The 26140-nt window shown below is 45.6% G+C and overlaps 1 protein-coding gene across 2 annotated transcripts in view; it reads left to right on the top strand.

The window, feature by feature from the left end:
* RELT (RELT TNF receptor) overlaps window positions 1–26140 on the top strand; it is a 134920-nt gene that overhangs the window by 47826 nt on the left and 60954 nt on the right. For both annotated transcript variants that reach the window (XM_089652238.1, XM_089652239.1), the window contains exon 2: window positions 11592–11671. In XM_089652238.1, the coding sequence (XP_089508364.1) occupies window positions 11630–11671 (42 nt within the window). In that variant the 5' untranslated portion in view covers window positions 11592–11629. The remainder of the gene's footprint in view (window positions 1–11591; window positions 11672–26140) is intronic.

Raw genomic sequence — 26140 nt, forward strand, 5'->3', positions numbered from 1 at the left:
ATAGATGGCACGTTATCCCTGTTATCCCCCGTACAATAGGAAGTGGCAATGTCCATGCTGTATGGATACTATAGATGGCACAATATCCCTCTTATCACCATACAGTAGGAAGTGGAATTGTCCTTGCTGTATGGATACTATAAATGGCACATTATCCCTCTTATCCCCGTACAGTAGGAAGTGGCATTGTCCTTGCTGTATGGATATTATAGATGGCACGTTATCCCTCTTATCCCTGTACAGTGGGAAGTGGAATTGTCCTTGCTGTATGGACACTATAGATGGCACATCTTGTCCCTCTTGCCCCTGGTCAGTAGTCGGTGGCATTGTCCTTGCTGTATGGCTACTATAGATGGCACATCCTATCCCTCTTGCCCCTGGTCAGTAGTCGGTGGCATTGTCTTTGCTGTATGGTTACTATAGATGGCACTTCCTGTCCCTCTTGCCCCTGGTCAGTAGTCGGTGGCATTGTCCTTGCTGTATGGCTACTATAGATGGCACATCCTATTCATCTTGCCCCTGGTCAGTAGTCGGTGGCATTGTCCTTGCTGTATGGACACTATAGATGGAACTTCCTGTCCCTTCTGCCCCTGGTCAGTAGTCGGTGGCATTGTCCTTGCTGTATGGACACTATAGATGGCACATCCTGTCCCTCTTGCCCCTGGTCAGTAGTCGGAGGCATTGTCCTTGCTGTATGGACACTATAGATGGCACATCCTGTCCCTCTTGCCCCTGGTCAGTAGTCGGTGGCATTGTCCTTGCTGTATGGACACTATAGATGGCCCTTCCTGTCCCTCTTGCCCCTAGTCAGTAGTCGGTGGCATTGTCCTTGCTGTATGGCTACTATAGATGGCACATCATGTCCCTCTTGTCCCTGGTCAGTAGTCGGTGGCACTGTCCTTGCTGTATGGACACTATAGATGGCACATCCTGTCCCTCTTGCCCCTGGTCAGTAGTCGGTGGCATTGTCCTTGCTGTATGGACACCATAGATGGCACTTCTTGTCCCTGGTCAGTAGTCGGTGGCATTGTCCTTGCTGTATGGACACTATAGATGGCACTTCCTGTCCCTCCTTGTCCCTGGTCAGTAGTCGGTGGCATTGTCCTTGCTGTATGGACACTATAGATGGCCCTTCCTGTCCCTCTTGCCCCTGGTCAGTAGTCGGTGGCATTGTCCTTGCTGTATGGCTACTATAGATGGCACATCATGTCCCTCTTGTCCCTGGTCAGTAGTCGGTGGCACTGTCCTTGCTGTATGGACACTATAGATGGCACATCCTGTCCCTGGTCAGTAGTCGGTGGCACTGTCCTTGCTGTATGGACACTATAGATGGCACATCCTGTCCCTCTTGCCCCTGGTCAGTAGTCGGTGGCATTGTCCTTGCTGTATGGACACTATAGATGGCACATCCTGTCCCTCTTGCCCCTGGTCAGTAGTCGGAGGCATTGTCCTTGCTGTATGGACACTATAGATGGCACATCCTGTCCCTCTTGCCCCTGGTCAGTAGTCGGTGGTATTGTCCTTGCTGTATGGACACTATAGATGGCACATCCTGTCCCTCTTGCCCCTGGTCAGTAGTTGGTGGCATTGTCCTTGCTGTATGGACACCATAGATGGCACTTCTTGTCCCTGGTCAGTAGTCGGTGGCATTGTCCTTGCTGTATGGCTACTATAGATGGCACATCATGTCCCTCTTGTCCCTGGTCAGTAGTCGGTGGCACTGTCCTTGCTGTATGGACACTATAGATGGCACATCCTGTCCCTCTTGTCCCTGGTCAGTAGTCGGTGGCACTGTCCTTGCTGTATGGACACTATAGATGGCCCTTCCTGTCCCTCTTGTCCCTGGTCAGTAGTCGGTGGCATTGTCCTTGCTGTATGGACACTATAGATGGCCCTTCCTGTCCCTCTTGCCCCTGGTCAGTAGTCGGTGGCATTGTCCTTGCTGTATGGCTACTATAGATGGCACATCATGTCCCTCTTGTCCCTGGTCAGTAGTCGGTGGCACTGTCCTTGCTGTATGAACACTATAGATGGCACATCCTGTCCCTCTTGTCCCTGGTCAGTAGTCGGTGGCACTGTCCTTGCTGTATGGACACTATAGATGGCACATCCTGTCCCTCTTGTCCTTGGTCAGTAGTCGGTGGCACTGTCCTTGCTGTATGGACACTATAGATGGCACATCCTGTCCCTCTTGTCCCTGGTCAGTAGTCGGTTGCACTGTCCTTGCTGTATGGACACTATAGATGGCACATCCTGTCCCTCTTGTCCCTGGTCAGTAGTCGGTGGCATTGTCCTTGCTGTATGGACACTATAGATGGCACATCCTGTCCCTCTTGCCCCTGGTCAGTAGTCGGTGGCATTGTCCTTGCTGTATGGACACTATAGATGGCCCTTCCTGTCCCTCTTGCCCCTGGTCAGTAGTCGGTGGCATTGTCCTTGCTGTATGGACACTATAGATGGCACTTCCTGTCCCTCTTGTCCCTGGTCAGTAGTCGGTGGCATTGTCCTTGCTGTATGGACACTATAGATGGCACATCCTGTCCCTCCTGCCCCTGGTCAGTAGTCGGTGGCATTGTCCTTGCTGTATGGACACTATAGATGGCACTTCCTGTCCCTCTTGCCCCTGGTCAGTAGTCGGTGGCATTGTCCTTGCTGTATGGACACTATAGATGGCACATCCTGTCCCTCTTGCCCCTGGTCAGTAGTCGGTGGCATTGTCCTTGCCTTATGGACACTATAGATGGCACATCCTGTCCCTGGTCAGTAGTCGGTGGCATTGTCCTTGCTGTATGGCTACTATAGATGGCACATCATGTCCCTCTTGTCCCTGGTCAGTAGTCGGTGGCACTGTCCTTGCTGTATGGACACTATAGATGGCACATCCTGTCCCTCTTGTCCCTGGTCAGTAGTCGGTGGCACTGTCCTTGCTGTATGGACACTATAGATGGCACTTCCTGTCCCTCTTGTCCCTGGTCAGTAGTCGGTGGCACTGTCCTTGCTGTATGGACACTATAGATGGCACATCCTGTCCCTCTTGTCCCTGGTCAGTAGTCGGTGGCACTGTCCTTGCTGTATGGACACTATAGATGGCACATCCTGTCCCTCTTGTCCCTGGTCAGTAGTTGGTGGTATTGTCCTTGCTGTATGGACACTATAGATGGCCCTTCCTGTCCCTCTTGCCCCTGGTCAGTAGTCGGTGGCATTGTCCTTGCTGTATGGACACTATAGATGGCACTTCCTGTCACTCTTGTCCCTGGTCAGTAGTCGGTGGCATTGTCCTTGCTGTATGGACACTATAGATGGCACATCCTGTCCCTCCTGCCCCTGGTCAGTAGTCGGTGGCATTGTCCTTGCTGTATGGACACTATAGATGGCACTTCCTGTCCCTCTTGCCCCTGGTCAGTAGTCGGTGGCATTGTCCTTGCCTTATGGACACTGTAGATGGCACATCTTGTCCCTGGTCAGTAGTCGGTGGCATTGTCCTTGCTGTATGGCTACTATAGATGGCACATCATGTCCCTCTTGTCCCTGGTCAGTAGTCGGTGGCACTGTCCTTGCTGTATGGACACTATAGATGGCACATCCTGTCCCTCTTGTCCCTGGTCAGTAGTCGGTGGCACTGTCCTTGCTGTATGGACACTATAGATGGCACATCCTGTCCCTCTTGTCCCTGGTCAGTAGTCGGTGGCACTGTCCTTGCTGTATGGACACTATAGATGGCACATCCTGTCCCTCTTGTCCCTGGTCAGTAGTCGGTGGCACTGTCCTTGCAGTATGGACACTATAGATGGCACATCCTGTCCCTCTTGCCCCTGGTCAGTAGTCGGAGGCATTGTCCTTGCTGTATGGACACTATAGATGGCACATCCTGTCCCTCTTGCCCCTGGTCAGTAGTCGGTGGTATTGTCCTTGCTGTATGGACACTATAGATGGCACATCCTGTCCCTCTTGCCCCTGGTCAGTAGTCGGTGGCATTGTCCTTGCTGTATGGACACTATAGATGGCCCTTCCTGTCCCTCTTGCCCCTGGTCAGTAGTCGGTGGCATTGTCCTTGCTGTATGGCTACTATAGATGGCACATCATGTCCCTCTTGTCCCTGGTCAGTAGTCGGTGGCACTGTCCTTGCTGTATGGACACTATAGATGGCACATCCTGTCCCTCTTGTCCCTGGTCAGTAGTCGGTGGCACTGTCCTTGCTGTATGGACACTATAGATGGCACATCCTGTCCCTCTTGCCCCTGGTCAGTAGTCGGTGGCATTGTCCTTGCTGTATGGACACTATAGATGGCACATCCTGTCCCTCTTGCCCCTGGTCAGTAGTCTGAGGCATTGTCTTTGCTGTATGGACACTATAGATGGCACATCCTGTCCCTCTTGCCCCTGGTCAGTAGTCGGTGGTATTGTCCTTGCTGTATGGACACTATAGATGGCACATCCTGTCCCTCTTGCCCCTGGTCAGTAGTCGGTGGCATTGTCCTTGCTGTATGGACACCATAGATGGCACTTCTTGTCCCTGGTCAGTAGTCGGTGGCATTGTCCTTGCTGTATGGACACTATAGATGGCACTTCCTGTCCCTCTTGTCCCTGGTCAGTAGTCGGTGGCATTGTCCTTGCTGTATGGACACTATAGATGGCCCTTCCTGTCCCTCTTGCCCCTGGTCAGTAGTCGGTGGCATTGTCCTTGCTGTATGGCTACTATAGATGGCACATCATGTCCCTCTTGTCCCTGGTCAGTAGTCGGTGGCACTGTCCTTGCTGTATGGACACTATAGATGGCACATCCTGTCCCTCTTGTCCCTGGTCAGTAGTCGGTGGCACTGTCCTTGCTGTATGGACACTATAGATGGCACATCCTGTCCCTCTTGTCCCTGGTCAGTAGTCGGTGGCACTGTCCTTGCTGTATGGACACTATAGATGGCACATCCTGTCCCTCTTGTCCCTGGTCAGTAGTCGGTGGCACTGTCCTTGCAGTATGGACACTATAGATGGCACATCCTGTCCCTCTTGCCCCTGGTCAGTAGTCGGAGGCATTGTCCTTGCTGTATGGACACTATAGATGGCACATCCTGTCCCTCTTGCCCCTGGTCAGTAGTCGGTGGTATTGTCCTTGCTGTATGGACACTATAGATGGCACATCCTGTCCCTCTTGCCCCTGGTCAGTAGTCGGTGGCATTGTCCTTGCTGTATGGACACTATAGATGGCCCTTCCTGTCCCTCTTGCCCCTGGTCAGTAGTCGGTGGCATTGTCCTTGCTGTATGGCTACTATAGATGGCACATCATGTCCCTCTTGTCCCTGGTCAGTAGTCGGTGGCACTGTCCTTGCTGTATGGACACTATAGATGGCACATCCTGTCCCTCTTGTCCCTGGTCAGTAGTCGGTGGCACTGTCCTTGCTGTATGGACACTATAGATGGCACATCCTGTCCCTCTTGCCCCTGGTCAGTAGTCGGTGGCATTGTCCTTGCTGTATGGACACTATAGATGGCACATCCTGTCCCTCTTGCCCCTGGTCAGTAGTCTGAGGCATTGTCTTTGCTGTATGGACACTATAGATGGCACATCCTGTCCCTCTTGCCCCTGGTCAGTAGTCGGTGGTATTGTCCTTGCTGTATGGACACTATAGATGGCACATCCTGTCCCTCTTGCCCCTGGTCAGTAGTCGGTGGCATTGTCCTTGCTGTATGGACACCATAGATGGCACTTCTTGTCCCTGGTCAGTAGTCGGTGGCATTGTCCTTGCTGTATGGACACTATAGATGGCACTTCCTGTCCCTCTTGTCCCTGGTCAGTAGTCGGTGGCATTGTCCTTGCTGTATGGACACTATAGATGGCCCTTCCTGTCCCTCTTGCCCCTGGTCAGTAGTCGGTGGCATTGTCCTTGCTGTATGGCTACTATAGATGGCACATCATGTCCCTCTTGTCCCTGGTCAGTAGTCGGTGGCACTGTCCTTGCTGTATGGACACTATAGATGGCACATCCTGTCCCTCTTGTCCCTGGTCAGTAGTCGGTGGCACTGTCCTTGCTGTATGGACACTATAGATGGCACATCCTGTCCCTCTTGTCCCTGGTCAGTAGTCGGTGGCATTGTCCTTGCTGTATGGACACTATAGATGGCACATCCTGTCCCTCTTGTCCCTGGTCAGTAGTCGGTGGCATTGTCCTTGCTGTATGGACACTATAGATGGCACATCCTGTCCCTCTTGCCCCTGGTCAGTAGTCGGTGGCATTGTCCTTGCTGTATGGACACTATAGATGGCCCTTCCTGTCCCTCTTGCCCCTGGTCAGTAGTCGGTGGCATTGTCCTTGCTGTATGGACACTATAGATGGCACTTCCTGTCCCTCTTGTCCCTGGTCAGTAGTCGGTGGCATTGTCCTTGCTGTATGGACACTATAGATGGCACATCCTGTCCCTCCTGCCCCTGGTCAGTAGTCGGTGGCATTGTCCTTGCTGTATGGACACTATAGATGGCACTTCCTGTCCCTCTTGCCCCTGGTCAGTAGTCGGTGGCATTGTCCTTGCTGTATGGACACTATAGATGGCACATCCTGTCCCTCTTGCCCCTGGTCAGTAGTCGGTGGCATTGTCCTTGCCTTATGGACACTATAGATGGCACATCCTGTCCCTGGTCAGTAGTCGGTGGCATTGTCCTTGCTGTATGGCTACTATAGATGGCACATCATGTCCCTCTTGTCCCTGGTCAGTAGTCGGTGGCACTGTCCTTGCTGTATGGACACTATAGATGGCACATCCTGTCCCTCTTGTCCCTGGTCAGTAGTCGGTGGCACTGTCCTTGCTGTATGAACACTATAGATGGCACTTCCTGTCCCTCTTGTCCCTGGTCAGTAGTCGGTGGCACTGTCCTTGCTGTATGGACACTATAGATGGCACATCCTGTCCCTCTTGTCCCTGGTCAGTAGTCGGTGGCACTGTCCTTGCTGTATGGACACTATAGATGGCACATCCTGTCCCTCTTGTCCCTGGTCAGTAGTTGGTGGTATTGTCCTTGCTGTATGGACACTATAGATGGCCCTTCCTGTCCCTCTTGCCCCTGGTCAGTAGTCGGTGGCATTGTCCTTGCTGTATGGACACTATAGATGGCACTTCCTGTCCCTCTTGTCCCTGGTCAGTAGTCGGAGGCATTGTCCTTGCTGTATGGACACTATAGATGGCACATCCTGTCCCTCCTGCCCCTGGTCAGTAGTCGGTGGCATTGTCCTTGCTGTATGGACACTATAGATGGCACTTCCTGTCCCTCTTGCCCCTGGTCAGTAGTCGGTGGCATTGTCCTTGCTGTATGGACACTATAGATGGCACATCCTGTCCCTCTTGCCCCTGGTCAGTAGTCGGTGGCATTGTCCTTGCCTTATGGACACTGTAGATGGCACATCTTGTCCCTGGTCAGTAGTCGGTGGCATTGTCCTTGCTGTATGGACACTATAGATGGCACATCCTGTCCCTCTTGCCCCTGGTCAGTAGTCGGTGGCATTGTCCTTGCCTTATGGACACTGTAGATGGCACATCTTGTCCCTGGTCAGTAGTCGGTGGCATTGTCCTTGCTGTATGGACACTATAGATGGCACATCCTGTCCCTGGTCAGTAGTCGGTGGCATTGTCCTTGCTGTATGGACACTATAGATGGCACTTCCTGTCCCTCTTGCCCCTGGTCAGTAGTCGGTGGCATTGTCCTTGCTGTATGGACACTATAGATGGCACATCCTGTCCCTCTTGCCCCTGGTCAGTAGTCGGTGGCATTGTCCTTGCTGTATGGACACTATAGATGGCCCTTCCTGTCCCTCTTGCCCCTGGTCAGTAGTCGGTGGCATTGTCCTTGCTGTATGGACACTATAGATGGCACTTCCTGTCCCTCTTGTCCCTGGTCAGTAGTCGGTGGCATTGTCCTTGCTGTATGGACACTATAGATGGCACATCCTGTCCCTCCTGCCCCTGGTCAGTAGTCGGTGGCATTGTCCTTGCTGTATGGACACTATAGATGGCACTTCCTGTCCCTCTTGCCCCTGGTCAGTAGTCGGTGGCATTGTCCTTGCTGTATGGAAACTATAGATGGCACATCCTGTCCCTCTTGCCCCTGGTCAGTAGTCGGTTGCATTGTCCTTGCCTTATGGACACTATAGATGGCACATCCTGTCCCTGGTCAGTAGTCGGTGGCATTGTCCTTGCTGTATGGCTACTATAGATGGCACATCATGTCCCTCTTGTCCCTGGTCAGTAGTCGGTGGCACTGTCCTTGCTGTATGGACACTATAGATGGCACATCCTGTCCCTCTTGTCCCTGGTCAGTAGTCGGTGGCACTGTCCTTGCTGTATGAACACTATAGATGGCACTTCCTGTCCCTCTTGTCCCTGGTCAGTAGTCGGTGGCACTGTCCTTGCTGTATGGACACTATAGATGGCACATCCTGTCCCTCTTGTCCCTGGTCAGTAGTCGGTGGCACTGTCCTTGCTGTATGGACACTATAGATGGCACATCCTGTCCCTCTTGTCCCTGGTCAGTAGTTGGTGGTATTGTCCTTGCTGTATGGACACTATAGATGGCCCTTCCTGTCCCTCTTGCCCCTGGTCAGTAGTCGGTGGCATTGTCCTTGCTGTATGGACACTATAGATGGCACTTCCTGTCCCTCTTGTCCCTGGTCAGTAGTCGGAGGCATTGTCCTTGCTGTATGGACACTATAGATGGCACAACCTGTCCCTCCTGCCCCTGGTCAGTAGTCGGTGGCATTGTCCTTGCTGTATGGACACTATAGATGGCACTTCCCGTCCCTCTTGCCCCTGGTCAGTAGTCGGTGGCATTGTCCTTGCTGTATGGACACTATAGATGGCACATCCTGTCCCTCTTGCCCCTGGTCAGTAGTCGGTGGCATTGTCCTTGCCTTATGGACACTGTAGATGGCACATCTTGTCCCTGGTCAGTAGTCGGTGGCATTGTCCTTGCTGTATGGACACTATAGATGGCACTTCCTGTCCCTCTTGCCCCTGGTCAGTAGTCGGTGGCATTGTCCTTGCTGTATGGACACTATAGATGGCACTTCCTGTCCCTCTTGTCCCTGGTCAGTAGTCGGTGGCATTGTCCTTGCTGTATGGACACTATAGATGGCACATCCTGTCCCTCTTGTACAATAGGAAGTATCCTCCACTGCAATGTATGGATGACTCGGTGCCGGTTCTCATTCCTGAGCTCGCTGTCTTTCAGGTGGTGACACAGCAGAATTTCCTCGCTGTTCTTTTCTATATTTAGCTCACCGATGACTTCTTAATTTAGCATCTGTAGGTCGGACATATAAGCGGCTTCCAGCAGACAGGATCTCTTCGTGCATTACAGGAAACCTTCATTATTGCCATTAAAAAAACATAAACAACTCTGAAAACCTGCTGTAAAATTCACTTTAATGCAAATCTGTTATATTAACCCCCCCCCATAATATTGAATTTTCCACTTTAATTTCCTGATCCTTTTTGCTTTGAATTTTGGGATCTAGGTGGTGGTTGCAGTGTCTCCTACTTTGTTTTATACTTTTGTGACCTGTTCAGGGTTTACGTTTGTATCTCATAACGGAATTTTAATTAGATCACATGAGGAGCCTTTTATTTACAGACAACTGGATGTCAGAGTCGTGAGCTGTCCGCATTGTGATCCCGGGATCTGTTATGAGTAAAGAGGGCCACGAGAGCCTCTGATGAGTGGAATGAAACTGCTGACTGCAGTATGGTACCGACAGAGGCCTCCCACTGAGGCTGTCATCACTGGAGCAATATTACTGATATAAATCTGTCACTTCCGTATGGTGTGTTGTAGGGGAAGAAAGCGTGTCATTCAGTGCCTCTTGACAGAACGCGTCCGACAGGAACCTTCTGGCGTTCGTTCAAGAAGACTGCCACTGTGCTGCATTGCAGCCTGGTGGATGCTTCATCCTAAAGTAAAAGTTTTTGGTAGATGTAGAAAACGTTGGTGTGTTGTAGCGGTGTGGAGCAGATTTTGTGATTGGGGCGTCCATATACACCTAGATATTAAGTGATGCTCTTAGTAGTAATAAGGAGCTTGTGTGATCTGCAGAGGTGCTTATTGTCCATGTAGATTTTCCAGCATGCTGGATAACTTGTGCATATGACATGGATGGATGTCTTCCCTATATAAAGTGAATGTTCTTTTTCTATCCCAGTGTCGTATTTGGCAGTCTCTGGTCTCAGAACTATGGGCAGATCTAATGTCCTGTCGATTAAATGTCTGGCCATCTATGGCAATCCTTACAATTGAAAACCTCCCCCTTTTCTTTTTTTTTCCCTTCGTTTTTGAATGTGAGAGGCGGGCTGTGATGTGTGAGGAGGGAGTTGTGATTGAAAGAGGGCTGTAATGTCAGTGGGGGGGGGGGGGGGGCTGTGACGTGAGGGGGGTTGGGATTGCAAGGGGGACTGTGATGTAAATGGGGCTGTAATGCTGGGGGGCTCTGATGTGAAAGGAGTTTGTGATGTAAAGGTGGATGTGAAGGGAAAAGGAGGAACGAGAACACTAATGTAAAGGGGGATGTGATTTAAGGGGGGACTGTGATGGGAAAGGGGGGACTGAGAACACTAATGTAAAGGGGGGCTGTGATTTAAGGGGGGACTGTGATGGGAAAGGGGGGGGGGGACTGAGGACACTAATGTAAAGGGGGCTGTAATGTGAAGGACGTGAAAAATTAGATTTGGACCACTGCAGAAAGAAAATGTTATCAGCCAGACCTCGGTGAATTTTAATTCAGTAACCCCTAGACTAGAACCTCAGTCAGGCTTTTATTGCTGCCTGTATCCCCACTGGGGACAGTCTCTATTTGTCCTAGTGACCATTGTCATTTCAAAATGTTAAATGTTATTGATGGTACCAAATCAGGATTGGGGAGAAAATCTTTTAACAGGGTCACCATTCCAAAAGAGGATTTCCTCTGAAGGAAATCTCCCCAACAAGATGTAGACAGCAAAAAATAAACTGGCAGTGGTTAAATCTTGCGTTACGCAATCCAAAACTGACAATTCAAACAGGGTATTTACTAAGACTGAGCAATCAGAATCTGAGCAGAGCAGCCCATTACAGCCAATCAGCTTCTAGCTTTCATTTTCAAAGTTTAACTGAATAAGCTGAAGCTAGAAGCTGATTGGCTACTGTGCACAGCTGCTCCATATTCTGCTCTAGTTTTAGTGAATTCCCCCCACTATATTTTCAGTTGTTATAAATATGTTTGAAGGTAAGCGAAGGGAAATCTGTGCCCCAGCAGGACTTTTGGAAAACGAAAAACAAACAGCAAATAGAATTTCACATCCCCTTCTACCCTTCCTGTCCTTTAAATCAGCAGCAGATTTTTGCATCCAGATAGGGACTTATTTTGACAAATTTAGGTGATCAGCTCTATTACCATGTACCAAGAAAGAGAGCAGTGGCCATTATAAGGGGCCTAATTTTAGAGTGATGTCTTTTTTATCTCTAGAAAGTTTGAGATGTGAAACTAAGGCCCCTTGAATATCTTTTTCATTATTATTTTTTTTTTCATGGATACAGTAATGTTGGTTTCCGTTTGACATTTGTTGTCTTCTATCTACAGATCATTTCTGGTAAAAGATTTGCCTCTTACAAGTCACAATGAGGAACACTTGCCAGGCGTTGGCCTCTTGCTTGTTACTGGTGAGTAGACTAGTTCTTTACCCAGGTACCTCACTATAGCGTGTTTTTTGCATCACTCACTTTTGGATTGAACACTTCCACCAATGTTATGGCCATCTTCCTAAGGCTCCCATGATATAAGTAGTTAGTCCTATCCAGTTTTGATTACAATATTATTGTCACATTGGACACCCTTCCATCATATCCTAATGATCCTTTGTCTGCTTTGGCCATTCTCACTTGTGGTCGAATGGAAGGAACCTTTGCCCCAATTGAATGTCTGGGCAGCTCAGATGATGGTTGACACCAGATCGACACAACCAGACTTGAGCTTGGCTACTTATTTTTAATTTGGTACCTAATAACTGACAGTTGTAGATGCTTCCACCACCTGCCTACCTAAGTTTGGGTGCCAAACCCCATGTTGAAAGCATATGGCTGGCTATGGTTTAGAAGGAAGAGGGCATGCACTTGTATCCAAAACTCCCCTCCCACCTTTCATAGCCAGTCAGACTACATTCTTGGATAGGGGTCCGGTATGAAATTTCCGGAGGGACATGCTTTTTTTTTTTTTTTTTTTAAACAGTGAAAATAAATAGTGAAGCGCTTGAATATCATGATATTAAAAAATTATTTTTACACTCAAAAGTGCTGAATATATACTCTTTGTAAAATGAAATACATGAGAAAAATAATACTAATACACATTAATGCCCCCTCTCAGTGGGGAAAGTAAGGTGGTGCAACAAATTATTTACAAAATTAATAAATTATCACACGCAGTGAAAAAACTATTTAAAGTGCATATACTAAAAATAATCCACAGAATCTAAGTGAATAATAAATTAATTAAACCCTGATGAAGTCACGACGCACGTGACGCAACGCGTCGGTTCGTCATTTCCGGTGACGCTTGTCCGGACGCCGCGGCCATATTGGATTCCCCAGTGTCATGCAGCTTTACCCATAGGATGTGGTAAAAAGGCTTGTTATCGAAGGAGGACAATGTGAGTGTAATTTTTTTACTGATTACATCTTTAATTAATACAATTACTACACTATGGAAAGATCTGCATTCATTTACATGTCTTGGAGTGGAGATACAAGAAAGGAAATGCAATAAGGAGGATAAGGAGCTTGCCAGAAGGGATATACCACTGAGGTGGAAATAGCCAGTTGGCCCTGTGTGGGTCAAGGAGGGGAGGTGAGCAGGCATTTCTGCCATTCGGAGGATTCAATTTTTTGCACTTAGAAGTGGAAAACCCGTTTGATGTTGAAACACAGATTCACACGCATGGACTGTTTTCACCTATGATTCATCCATTGTTTGTTTTGTATATGGTACCAATATAAGTGGATTAATTAATATATTATGAGTGGTTTTATGCACTGGTTTAATTCATTTATTATTTACTTAGATTTTGTGGATTATTTTTAGTATATGCACTTTAAATAGTTTTTTCACTGCGTGCGATAATTTATTAATTTTGTAAATAATTTGTTGCACCACCTTACTTTCCCCACTGAGAGGGGGTATTAATGTGTATTAGTATTAGTTTTCTCATGTATTTCATTTTACAAAGAGTATATATCCAGCAACACTTTTGAGTGTAAAAATTATTTTTTAATATCATGATATTCAAGCGCTTCACTATTTATTTTCACTGTTTAAATGCACTTGTAGGTTTAAGTTGAGTGACAGCAGCTGAGTAATTGACACCAAGTATCCCATTGAGCGCAGGAGGATCTTTTTTTTTTTTTTTTTATATTTTATGCTTTTTTGTTTAACATGTCAGCTGCCATCCATGCCCCTTCATTTATATATAATATATAATTACACACAATATACTACACTGGTGGTGACTCGCTGGTTGTTGGCATGCTGGCGGCTGCTTGACAACAGCCTGAGAGGGCAACTGTCACATATAGCAGCACATGCTGAACTCGGATCTTAGGTTTCCTACCAACCCAAAGCTCATCCTTATCTGCTAGCCATCCACAAGCAAATAAGAGACAACTGAGCTCACCCTGAAAGAGAAACAATCCCTCTTCTAAAGATAAACAGTGTTTTTGGGCGTGTTAATAGGAAACACGCCCAAAAACGCTTACATTAATCCACAAGAGTCTTGGTGTTCTCTAATGAAAATCCTCTGCTGAGAAGTCCAAGTTTTTTCTGTGTTTACCCAGAAAAAAAATGTATGTCTTCAAAAGATATACAGTGCATTCACAGGAAGATTAATATACGTATAATAAATCCAATAACTGATTGCTTGTCAAAGCAAGAGCGATCGTTACAACAGTCCCAATGTTGCTTTGAGTAAACCAAATCCTTACCGGTGTTTTTAGCAGTGCCACATCGCACACACGCACCTACACAATTTCGTTTGAAAGTCCTAAATATTTTACTCCGATCTACTACTTGATTGGAATTAACTGACAAAGAAAAAGGATTTCCCAGCAACACTTGCCAGCCAGCCTGTGAAACAACCAATATGGCCGTGTCTAACAGTATGCGTTAAAAACAGAGGGCTTTGTTTGCACACGTTTGCAAATACATGCGTAAGCCACAGTCCCACGTCAAGGGTCCTCCTGTATACCGTGGACCTAACTAAAATTTTCAGAGCCTCCATAGTAGGGCCACATGTATAAATGGATAGGTTAAGGGCAGGTTTGCCTGGAGGAGCCTATAGCTCCTTAAAGGTACAGGACGCACGTGACGCCCAACTATACAAAATGACAGCAAAGGCATCCAGTGCATCCCTGCGTCCAAATTAGCCAACTACACAAAAATGGCAACCATCCCAACCTATAAGCAGCCTTAGCAGTAAGGTACACATGGAAGGGCAATGCACATTACAGACAAAAAAAGGAGGGATGGGCTCCCCCTTAGCACCTTACTGCTAAGGCTGGTTATAGGTTGGGACGGTTGCCATTTTTATGTAGTTGATTGGATTTAAACTGGTTTCTCATGTGCCTACATTGTGTGCAATACCATATGTGCTTTTCCAGTTACAATATTGCTTGCTTGAAAAAAATTTCTATCCCACTCCTAATTATGTCTCTTAGCGATCAACAATTTGACCTCAATGACCATTAAAAATTGAAACAAATGTGCAGCAACAAACATTTCTGAACCAAATTCTACTGGTGTGTGGCCAGCATTGTATGTGTTTTAAGGAGTCTATCTCTAGGAATGTTGGTGATCTCCCTCAGCGATCATTCTCCATGCAGCAATAAATGTATTCAGGTCAAGGACTCTGAGATATCCTCTGGACATGTGCCATGGGAGTGTTTAGTAAATAGGTAGCTGGGACTTTCAGTTGTCTTTGCTGATTTCCTGCTTCGCTGTGATGTGTAAACATGCATGCATTGCAAAACTTCACTTACGAGAAAAGGAGCAATACCTTGGGATCCTCCCACTGCAAACCCTTTTATAGCAAAAAGTTCAATGACGTTTGGTTTTTCTTGTTGGGATAAGAATCTTTATCTGTCAGCAAACTTTTACATGTATGGAGCCTACCCTGACAGTAACTTACCCTGACAGTAACCCTGACAGTAACTATCAGTCCTAGACAGTGCAGATTATATCAAACATTCATGCAGTTAATCTGAAGATTTTTTATTGTGTGTGTGTGTGTGTTTTCTTTTTTTTTTTACCTGTTGTTCACACTTTGCACATTTTCATGCAGTAAAAAGTGTACTGTTTGTATTTTTACTGCCTAAAAAATGCACTTCATACAAAACCCCCAATAATTAGTAAGTGGCTATTTTGCAGCTACAATGGGTATAGAAGGTATCACCCCCTTTAAAATAATCACATTTTTTGTTGCTTTGCAGCCTGAAATGAAGATGGAGAGTTTTTGTTTTATCCAGCTGTATTTACTGTAAAAATTCAAAAGCAGAATAGCTAGCTAAGTTGGAAAAAGGATCACCCCCCCCCTCCTAAAACGGACTTGTGAACTCAATCAGGTGTAGCTAATCACCTTCTCAATGGCACACAAAGCCATTTGACTTTCAGCTGTGATCAGCTGTGGTAACTTGGATTAGATTCCCTGGTAACTGAAGCAAACCATCAACTATGGGTGGCAAGGCACCGTCAAAAGATATCTGGGATAAAGTTGTGGAGAGGCACAAGTCAGGAGATGCATACAAAAAAAAAAAAAATTCAAAGGCTTTATCAATGCCTAGAAGCACAGTTAAGTCTATTATTAGGAAGTGGAAGGTATTTGGTACAACACAGACCCTCTTTAGATAAGGACGTCACTCCAAACTGCATGAAGGAGCCAGGAGGAAACTGGTCAGAGAGGCTACCAGGAGACCTACAGCAACTCTGAAGCAGTTGCAGGAATTGATGACAATATCCCAAATTCTCCACAAATGTGGCTTGTATGGGAATGTTGCAAGAAAAGTCACTCCTCAAGAAAGGCCACATGCAGTCACCACTGAGCTTTACCAAAACGCACCTTGAAGATTCTGAGGCCACATGGAAAAAGGTGTTCTGGTCAGATGAAACGAAAATTGAATGATTTGGCCTCAACACTAAACAATATCTCTGGTGGAAATCCAATCCAGCTCACCATCCAAATATAATATTTCCTACAGTAAAGTATGGAGGTGGGAATATCCTGTTCTGGGGGGTTTTTCTGCAGCAGGAAATGGAGCACTTGTCAGGATGGAAGGGAAAATGGATGGGGCAAAATACCGAGAAATTCTTAAGGAAAATCTGCTGCCCTCTACAAGAAAGTTGTCAATGGGAAGAAAGTTTACCTTCCAACATGACGATGACCCAAAGCACAGAGCAAAAATGACCAGACAGTGGTTGAAGGAGAAAAAGGTGAATGTTCTTGCATGGCCCAGACTTGAACCCCATTGAAAATCTGTGGAATGACTTGGAAAGTCTGCAGTCCACAAATGGTCACCATCAAATTTAACTGAACTTGAGCAGTTCTGCAAAGAAGAGTGGGCAAATATTGCAAAATTCTAGATGTGCAAAGTTAGTAGAGACATATCCCAACAGAGTAAAGGCTGGAATTAAAGCAAAAGCTGGTTCAACAAAATACCAACACAAGGGGTTGATCCTTTTTCCAACTCAGTGATTCAGTTTTTTTGTATTTTTTTTCTGACATGTTGGTGTTATCTTTCACGTGGATGTTATACATTGATTAATTACAGCTGGATAAACAAAAACTGTGTCTATCTTCATTCCAGGCTGCAAAGCAACAAAATGTGATTATTTTAAATGGGGTAATTCTTTTCTATTGTATGCTGTATGTTGCAATGAATCCCTTTTTAAGATGTGCGGGTATTTTTTTTTATAATTAATATAAATGTGTGTATGTGTATATGTGTGTGTGTGTATGTATGTGTATATGTATGTATATATGTGTATGTATGTATGTAAGTATGTATGTGTGTGTGTGTGTGTGTGTGTGTGTGTATATATATATATATATATATATATTACTGAAAGATGAAGTTCCTCTTCATGTTCAGCTATCTAGCAGAAGCCTGAAGGTTTTGTACCAATATTGACTGGTATTTGGAACTGTTCATAATTCCCTCTACCTTGACTAAGACCCCATTTCCAGCTGAAGAAAAAACAGCCCCAAAGCATGATGCTGCCACCACCAAGCTTCACAGTGGGTATGGTGCTCTTTTGGTGATGTTCAGTGTTGTTTTTGTGCCAAATCTATCTTTTGGAATTCTGGCCAAAAAGTTCAACCTTGGTTTCATCAGACCAGAACATATTTTCCCACATGCTTTTGGGAGACTTCAGATGTGTTTTTGCAAAATTTAGCCGGGCTTGTATGTTTTTCTTCGTAAGAAAAGGCTTCCGTCTTGCCACTCTATCCCATAGCCCAGACATATGAAGAACACGGGAGATTGTTGTCACATGTACCACACAGCCAGTACTTGCCAGATATTCCTGCAGCTCCTTTAATGTTGCTGAAGGCCTCTCGGCAGCCTCCCAGTCCTGTTTTCTTGTCTTTTCCTCAATTTTGGAGGGATGTCCAGTTCTTGGTAATGTCACTGTTGCGCCATATTTTCTCCACTTGATGATGACTGTCTTCACTGTGTTCCATGGTATATCTAATGCCTTGGAAATTCTTTTGTACCCTTCTCCTGACTGATACATTTTAACAATGAGATCCCTCTGACGCTTTGGAAGCTCTCTGTGGACCATGGCTTTTGCTGTAGGATGCGACTAAGAAAATGTCAGGAAAGATCTACTAGATCAGCTGAACTTTATTTGGGGTTAATCAGAGGCACTTTAAATGATGGCGGGTGTGTACTGATTCCTATGTAACATGACCTTGAATGTGATTGCTTAATTCTGAACACAGCTACATCCCCGGTTATAAGAGGGTGTGCACACTTACACAACCGCATTTTTTTAGTTTATGTTTACTCCCCCCCAAAAGATTTCAGTTTGTTTTTCAATTGAGTTGTACAGTTTATAGGTCACAAATAACCATGGCTTTTGCTGTAGGATGCGACTAAGAAAATGTCAGGAAAGACCTACTAGAACAGCTGAACTTTATTTGGGCTTAATTCTAAAAAAAAATAAATATATATATATATATATATATATATATATCTCAAAAAAAATGTAAGGAACACTTTGAAAACACATCAAATCTCAACGGGGAAAAATATCATGCTGGATATCTATACTGATATGGACGGGGTAATGTGTTAGAAACATAAGGTTACCCCATCGTTTGATGGAAATGAAAATTATCAACCTACAGAGGACTGAATTGAAAGACAACTCGAAAATCAAAGTGAAAAAAATGATGCAGCAGGCTAGTCCATTTCATTGCAGCAACTCAAAATGGTACTCAGTAGTTTGTATGGCCCCCACGTGCTTGTATGCATGCCTGACAAAATTGGGGCACGCTCATAATGAGACAATGGATGGTGTCCTGGGTTATTTCCTCCCAGATCTGGACCAGGGCATCACTTAGCTCCTGGACAGTCTGAGGTGCAACCTGGCGGCGTCAGATGGACCAAAACATGATATCCCAGAGGTTTTCTATTGGATTAAGGTCAAGCGAGCGTGGGGGCCATTCAATGGCATCAATTCCTTCATCCTCCAGGAACTGCCTGCATACTCGCCACATAAGGCCAAATCCAGGACCCACTGCACCAGCGTGGGTTCTGATAATGGGTCCAAGGATTTCATCCCAATACCTAATGGCAGTCAGGGTGCCATTGTCTAGCCTGTAGAGGTCTGTGCATCCCTCCATGGATATGCCTCTCCAGACCATCACTGACTCCCCTCCAAAATAGTCATGCTGAGCGAGGTTATAGGCAGCATAACGTTCTCCACGGTTTCTTCAGACCCTTTCATGTCTGTCACATGTACTCAGGGTGAACCTGCTCTCCTCTGTGAAAAGCACAGGGTGCCAGTGGTGGACCTGCCAATTCTGGTGTTCAGTGTCAAATGCCAATGGAGCTCTATGGTGCTGGTCAGTGAGTACAGGGACCACTAGAGTACGTTGGACCCTCAGGCCACCCTCATGAAGTAATTTTCTGATTGGTCGGAGACATTCACACCAGCGGCCTGCTGGAGGTCATTTTGTAGGGTTCTGGCAGTGCTCAACCTGTTCTTCCTTGCCCAAAGGAGCAGATACCAGTCCTGCTGATAGGTTAAGGACCTTCCACGGCCCTGTCCAGCTCTCCTAGAGTAACTGCCTGTCTTCTGGAATCTTCTCCATACTCTTGAGACTGTGCTGGGAGACACAGCAAACCTTCTGGCAATGGCACGTTTTGATGTGCCCTCCTGAAGGTGTTGGACTGCCTGTGCAACCTCTGTAGGGTCCAGGTATCGCTTCATGCTACCAGTAGTGACACTGACCCTAGCCAAATGCAAAACGAGTGAAAAACAGTCAGAAAAGTAGGGAAAAAATGTCAGTGGCCTCCACCTGTAAAACCATTCATGTTTTGGGGTTGTTTCATTGTTGCCCATTTCATTAAAACCAAAGCAGCTGAAACTTATTAACAAGCTCTTCTGCTACTTACCTGACCAGATCATTATCCCAGGAGTTTAATTGACTTGATGATATACTCTGATTAAAACGTGTTCCTTCCCTTTTTTTTTGAGCTGTATGTGTGTGCATATAATATATGTTTTTGTCTTTTATGTGCATCTAACAGGCCTATTAAAATGAGTGCTAAAGTTACAAAACCTCTACTAAATGCACTTTTAAAGTGTATTTTTTCTAAGATGGATCACTATGGTTCTCCTATCACTCTCCACGATACCCTGCACTACAACTTGTCATTTACAACCCATTCATAAAATGCAGGATGTGATGTGGAGCCTGCAATTTGACACAAACAGACTTCATGTCACTCTTTTAGGACTTAGGCTAGCCATACACTATACAATTTTCTGTCCAATTTCCTTTAGATTTACCTTCAACTATGTAGTGCAAGGGCCTGCCTAATTGGATACAATTGAAAGTGTTGTTTAGGTTTGACCTCCTATTATATGGTTTTTGGTAAATCTAAACCAATTTTCTAAAGAAAATTGTATAATGTATGGCCAGCCTTAGATCTGCTTTTTGGTGTTCTGGGCAACACCGATGTTTTTGATAAGTCAGGCTTCTGTGTGCATGAGGCAGCAAAGATCCTGCAGTGGTTGTTTCTGCTAACGCTTATCGGTGACTAGATCACCGACAAAAGGGATTGGGATGAACCTGTACTCTACAGCAACGCCTGCATGAAAAACTGGAGCCCGAAATAGTGCTGGCTATAAAAGTAATCTAATTTAGATTGGATTGTACTTTTAATGTTGCACTAAACCGATGTCAGGTCGGTTGGTGTGGATTACGGCACAATGCACCATTTTTGCCTGTACGTGTTTTAGCCTCTGCATTTCTGTAAGGACTTTGCCCGTCAGAGTATAAGTGGAAATCAATGAGCCGGTCTAGCTGCAGCGGAGGTGACGCTAATGGATGATGTGCAGGGAATGATGACGTCGCTGCAGCCGCCTCTGACAGACGGACGCACAGCGTGAAAGAGAATCGTGTCCTTGACTCTGCTCTGCAGTCAGGTGCATGTGGCACGCTGTGATTGAGACTCTGCTCTCCTCTCCCCTCCAATGTCCTTTTATGTATTTCTGCACAGCACAGAGGAAACGCTGAATTTACAATGTCCATTTGTCCGCTGAGCTGGGCCACAGTGAGTTAGGACAGGGAGTCCTCTTCTGACACTGCATCCCCCATACAAGCAGATCTGTAATGCGCAGATGGGGATTAGATTGGCAGGTTGGTGCCCATGAAGCCCCTGTTGGCACATCAGACTGGAGCTGAGAAAGAAAACACCTAGGTTAGCTAAAAAAGAGGAAAAAAAAATGCAAGAACTTTAGCAGATGTTATTGCACATACTTACCTGCTTTTTGTTCTGGAAATGTTAAACTAAGCTAATATGGGGGGGGGGGAATAATATAAATAAATATATATATATATATATATATATATATATATATATATATATATATATACTGTATCTCCCAGAAGTGAGTCCACCCCTCACATCTGTGTAAATATTTTATTCTATCTTTTCATGTGACAACACTGAAGAAATGACACTTTGCTACAATGTGACGTAGTGAGTGTACAGCTTGTATATAATGTAAATTTGCTGTCCCCTCAAAATAACTCAACACACAGCCATTAATGTCTAACCCGCTGGCAACAAAAGTGAGTACATCCCTAAGTGACAATGTCCAAATTGGGCCCAATTAGCCATTTGCCCTCCCCGGTGTCATGTGACTCGTTCATGTTACAAGGTCTCAGGTGTGAACGGGGAGCAGGTGTGTTAAATTTGGTGTTATCGCTGTCACTCTCTCATACTGGTCACTGGAAGTTCAACATGGCACCTCATGGCAAAGAACTCTGAGGATCTGAAAAAAGGAATTGTCGCTCTACATAAAAATGGCCTAGGCTATAAGAAGATTGCCAAGACCCTGAAACTGAGCTGCAGCATGGTGGCCAAGACCATACAGAGGTTTAACAGGACAGGTTCCACTCAGAACAGGCCTCGCTATTGTCGACCACAGAAGTTGAGTGCACGTGCTCAGCGTCATATCCAGAGGTTGTCTTTGGGTAACAGACTTATGAGTTCTGCCAGCATTGCTGCACAGTTGAAGCGGTATGGGGTCAGCCTGTCAGTGCTCAGACCATACGCCGCACACTGCATCGAATTGATCTGCATGGCTGTCATCCCAGAAGGAAGCCTCTTCTAAAGATAATGCACAAGAAAGCCCGCAAACAGTTTGCTGGAGACAAGCAGATTGCTGGAACCATGTCCTGTGGTCTGATGAGACCAAGATAAACTGATTGGGTTCAGGTGGTGTCAAGTGTGTGTGGCGGCAACCAGGTGAGGAGTACAAAGACAAGAGTGTCTTGCCTACAGTCAAGCATGGTGGTGGAGTGTCATGGTTTGGGGCAGCATGAGAGCTGCCGGCACTGGGGAGCTACAGTTCATTGAGGGAACCATGAATGCCAACATATACTGTGACATACTGAAGCAGAACATGATCAACTCCTTTCAGAGACTGGGCAGTCTTCCAACATAATGACCCCAAACCCACCTCCAAGATGACCAATGTCTTGTTAAAGAAGCTGAGGGTAAAGGTGATGGACTGGCCAAACATGTGTCCAGTCCTAAACCCTATTGAGCATCTGTGGGGCATCCTCAAATGCAAGGTGGAGGAGCACAAGGTCTCTACCATCCACCAGCTCCGTGATGTCATCATGGAGGAGTGGAAGAGGACTCCAGTGGCAACCTGTGAAGCTCTGGTGAACTCCATGCCCAAGAGGGTTAAGGCAGTGCTGGAAAATAACGGTGGCTATACAAAATATTGACACTTTGGGCCCAATTTGTACATTTTCACTTAGGGGTGGACTCACTTTTGTTGCCAGCGGTTTAGACATTAATGGCGGTGTGTTGAGTTATTTTTAGGGGACAGTAAGTTTACATGTTATACAAGCTGTACACTGACTACGTCACATTGTAGCAAAGTGTCATTTCTTCAGGGGGTGTACTCACTTCTGTGAGATACAGTGTGTGTGTGTAAGATGTTCTGCCTTCACTTTTATTGCAGCAATGCATACAGAAGTGCAATTGCAGGGAATGCCTACTATGTGACCTCTGGCTCTGCGCATACTTTACAGAAGCACCTGATCAGGTGCAGGCATAGTCCTTCTGTAAATAGATGGCAGGTAAAATGCTTTAGCATTTTCTGAATGCATGCAAAGTATTCTCTGATTGGATGAGGTGGAGAGCGTGACATTGTCGCACTGCCTCTCCACCTTTTCCAATCATAGAATGCATTGCATTCATTCTTAAAATGCAAAGCTTTTGACTGGTCCAAAATAGCCTAGGACAGCTAAAAAAAAATGCAAGAACTTTAGCAGATGTTATTGCACATGCTTATCTGCTTGTGTTCTGTAAATGTTAAACTAAGCTAATATGAAAAAATAACAAAATTAATATATAGAGAAAAATTGTAAAGTAAGATGTTCTGCCTTTACTATAATTGCAGCAATGCATACCTGCAGAAGTGCAGTGCTGCAACCGTGAGGAAATTGCAGGGAATGCCTACTATGTGACCTCTGGTGAGTCTTTGTAAATAGATGGCAGGTGAAATTTTGAAAGAGTAACCCATATGCCCCGTGTGCGTGTGGTGTTTGTGTTTATATATATTGTGGGAGCTCACTTCAAGTGGTAGAGCTTCTTCCAAGCACACAGCAACTCGCTTCTTTAAGGGCTTTTTTGCCCACTTTTATTTAAGAAAGTTCAAGTAACAAATGCTTCCCACGCAGGGGTATCCACCATCAAGCAAATTAACAGTTTTCAGCCTCCTGGCTTGTACACAGTTTTAAGTCTGCCTCCTGCAGACTCTTCCCAAAATATGTCACTAGCACACAGCTAGTCTGGCTTCCACCTGACTCCAAGGCAGAGACCTCCCATCTGCCGGGGTGGAGCCCTCCTGACTCCTATCTGCCGGGGTGGAGCCCTCCTGACTCCTATCTGCCGGGGTGGAGCCCAGAACTATGGTTAGGACTCTATAAAAAGGCCTGCACACACCTGTGCAATCAGTGTGCTGGGGGTTCTCAAAACACAGACCCCGGATTGGAGATTTCATCCCTCCCAGATCTCTTTGAAATCTCCAGGCTCCAGATCCCAAAACAGACCTTACAAACAAAGGAGGAAAGTGAAAAGCCACTTTCCTCCATATCAAACACTTACCCTGGAGCCCCTCAACCTGCCTTGTTGAGAATCCAGGGTGACAGATCGCCACACTGTCACAATATATATATATATATATATATATATATATATATATATATATATATATAAATAATCTCTGACAACTCCCCTCCCTTACTTTCCTTGCCTTATCAAAATATACGGCTGAATACAGGAGATGGGCCATTCAGCAGAGACTCAATTCGGAGACTGATTGGATGAGGTGGAGAGCTTGATATTGTCACTCTGCCTCACCACCTTGTCCAATCATAGAATGCATTGCATTCATTAATAAAATGCAAAGCTTTTGCTGAATGGCCCACCTCCTATATTCACAATACTTTGGGTCAGCTACTCAGCACAAGACCCAGAAGCAAGTGGAGATCACTGGAATATTGGTGTCTCCTACGGTGATTTCTAGGTTCTAGATGGATCCCACAGGTGTGGTATAGACATAGTTTATATTAGTCTAAGCTGGACCATTGTAACTTTGTATACCATGCCAATACCTGGAATTATTCTTCAAAACATAGTAGACTGCAGGATGTGTTTAATCATAGGTAAGAACACTCGCTGGCCTCTATTAGGTACATCTGTTCAATTGTTTGGTAACACAAATTGCTAATCAGACAATCACATGGCAGCAACTCAATGCATTTAGGCATCTAGACGCGGTGAAGACAACTTGCTGAAGTTCAAACCGAGCATCAGAATGGAGAAGAAAGGGGATTGAAATTACTTTAAACATGGTATGGTGTTGGTGCCAGACGAGCTGGTCTGAGTATTTCAAAAACTGCTGATCTACTAGGATTATCATACACAACTATCTCTAGGGTTTACAGAGATTGGTCTGAAAAAGAGAAAATATCCAGTGAACGGCAGTTGTGTGGACAAAAATGCCTTGTTGATATCCGAAGAGAATGGGCAGACTGGTTTGAGATAGAAAGGCAACCGTAATTCAAATAACCACTCATAACAACTAAGGTATGTAGAATACCATCTACTAATGCAAAACACCTCGAATCTTGAAGCAGATGGGCTACAGCAGCAGAAGACCACACCGGGTGCACTCCTGTCAGAACAGGAAACTGAGGCTACAATTCGCACAGGCTCACCAAAATTGGACAATAGAAGACTGGAAAAAAAATGTCGCTTGGTCTGATGAACTTCTTGATTTTCAGCTGCGATATTCAGATGGTAGGGTCAGTTGGTGTAAACAACATGAAAGCATGGATCCATCCTGCCTTGTATCAATGGTTCATGGATGTGCAGCCGACAAATCTGCAGCAACTGTGTGATGCTATCATGTCAATATGGACCAACATCTCTGAGGAGTTTTTCCAACACCTTGTAGAATCTATGCCATGAAGAATGAAGGCAAAAGGGGGTCCAACCCGGTACTAGCAAGGGGGACCTAATAAAGTGGCCGGCGAGCAGTAAAGTCATGCAAGTACAAGACTCTGTACCAAGGGAAATCACTGGGAAAAGGAGTACGTTTTTTTATCTTTATAGAACACCATTGTGCAGGAATATAGTTTAGTATTCTAAAGTGAGAAACTGTAAAATAGAATTTGGAATTTTGCAACGAGAGACTGAGGAGTTCTAAGCTTTCCAAACTGAGGGCAAACATTTCCATCATAATGTTAATGAAAACCACACTCCCCATATGTTTATGACTTAACAACGCCTTTTGAGCCATGCTTGCTTTAGATGAGCTTCAGTACAGCATGGTGACACCCCTCCCTTCCCAACGCAACCCCGCTGGGTTTATCAAGGACCAAAAGATGGGTAACCCTTTAGGCAGGGAATGTTCTCTTGAACTTCCTCTCCAACCATATACAGTGGGGATCGAAAGTTTGGGCACCCCAGCTAAAAATTTGTATTAATGTGCATAAAGAAGCCAAGGAAAGATGGAAAAATCTCCAAAAGGCATCAAATTCCAGATTAGACATTCTTATAATATGTCAACAAAAGTTAGATTTTATTTCCATCATTTACACTTTCAAAATAACAGAAAACAAAAAAATGGCATCTGCAAAAGTTTGGGCACCCTGCAGAGTTAATATCTTGTACTGCCCCCTTTGGCAAGTATCACAGCTTGTAAACGCTTTTTGTAGCCAGCCAAGAGTCTTTCAATTCTTGTTTTTGCCCATTCTTCCTTACAAAAGTCTTCCAGTTCTCTGAGATTTCTGGGCTGTCTGTCACGCACTGCCCTTTTAAGGTCTA

Source organism: Staurois parvus, unplaced genomic scaffold, assembly GCF_062004578.1.
Source record: "Staurois parvus isolate SC_StPar_1 unplaced genomic scaffold, SC_StPar_1.0 ptg000677l, whole genome shotgun sequence".
Lineage (NCBI taxonomy): Eukaryota > Metazoa > Chordata > Amphibia > Anura > Ranidae > Staurois > Staurois parvus.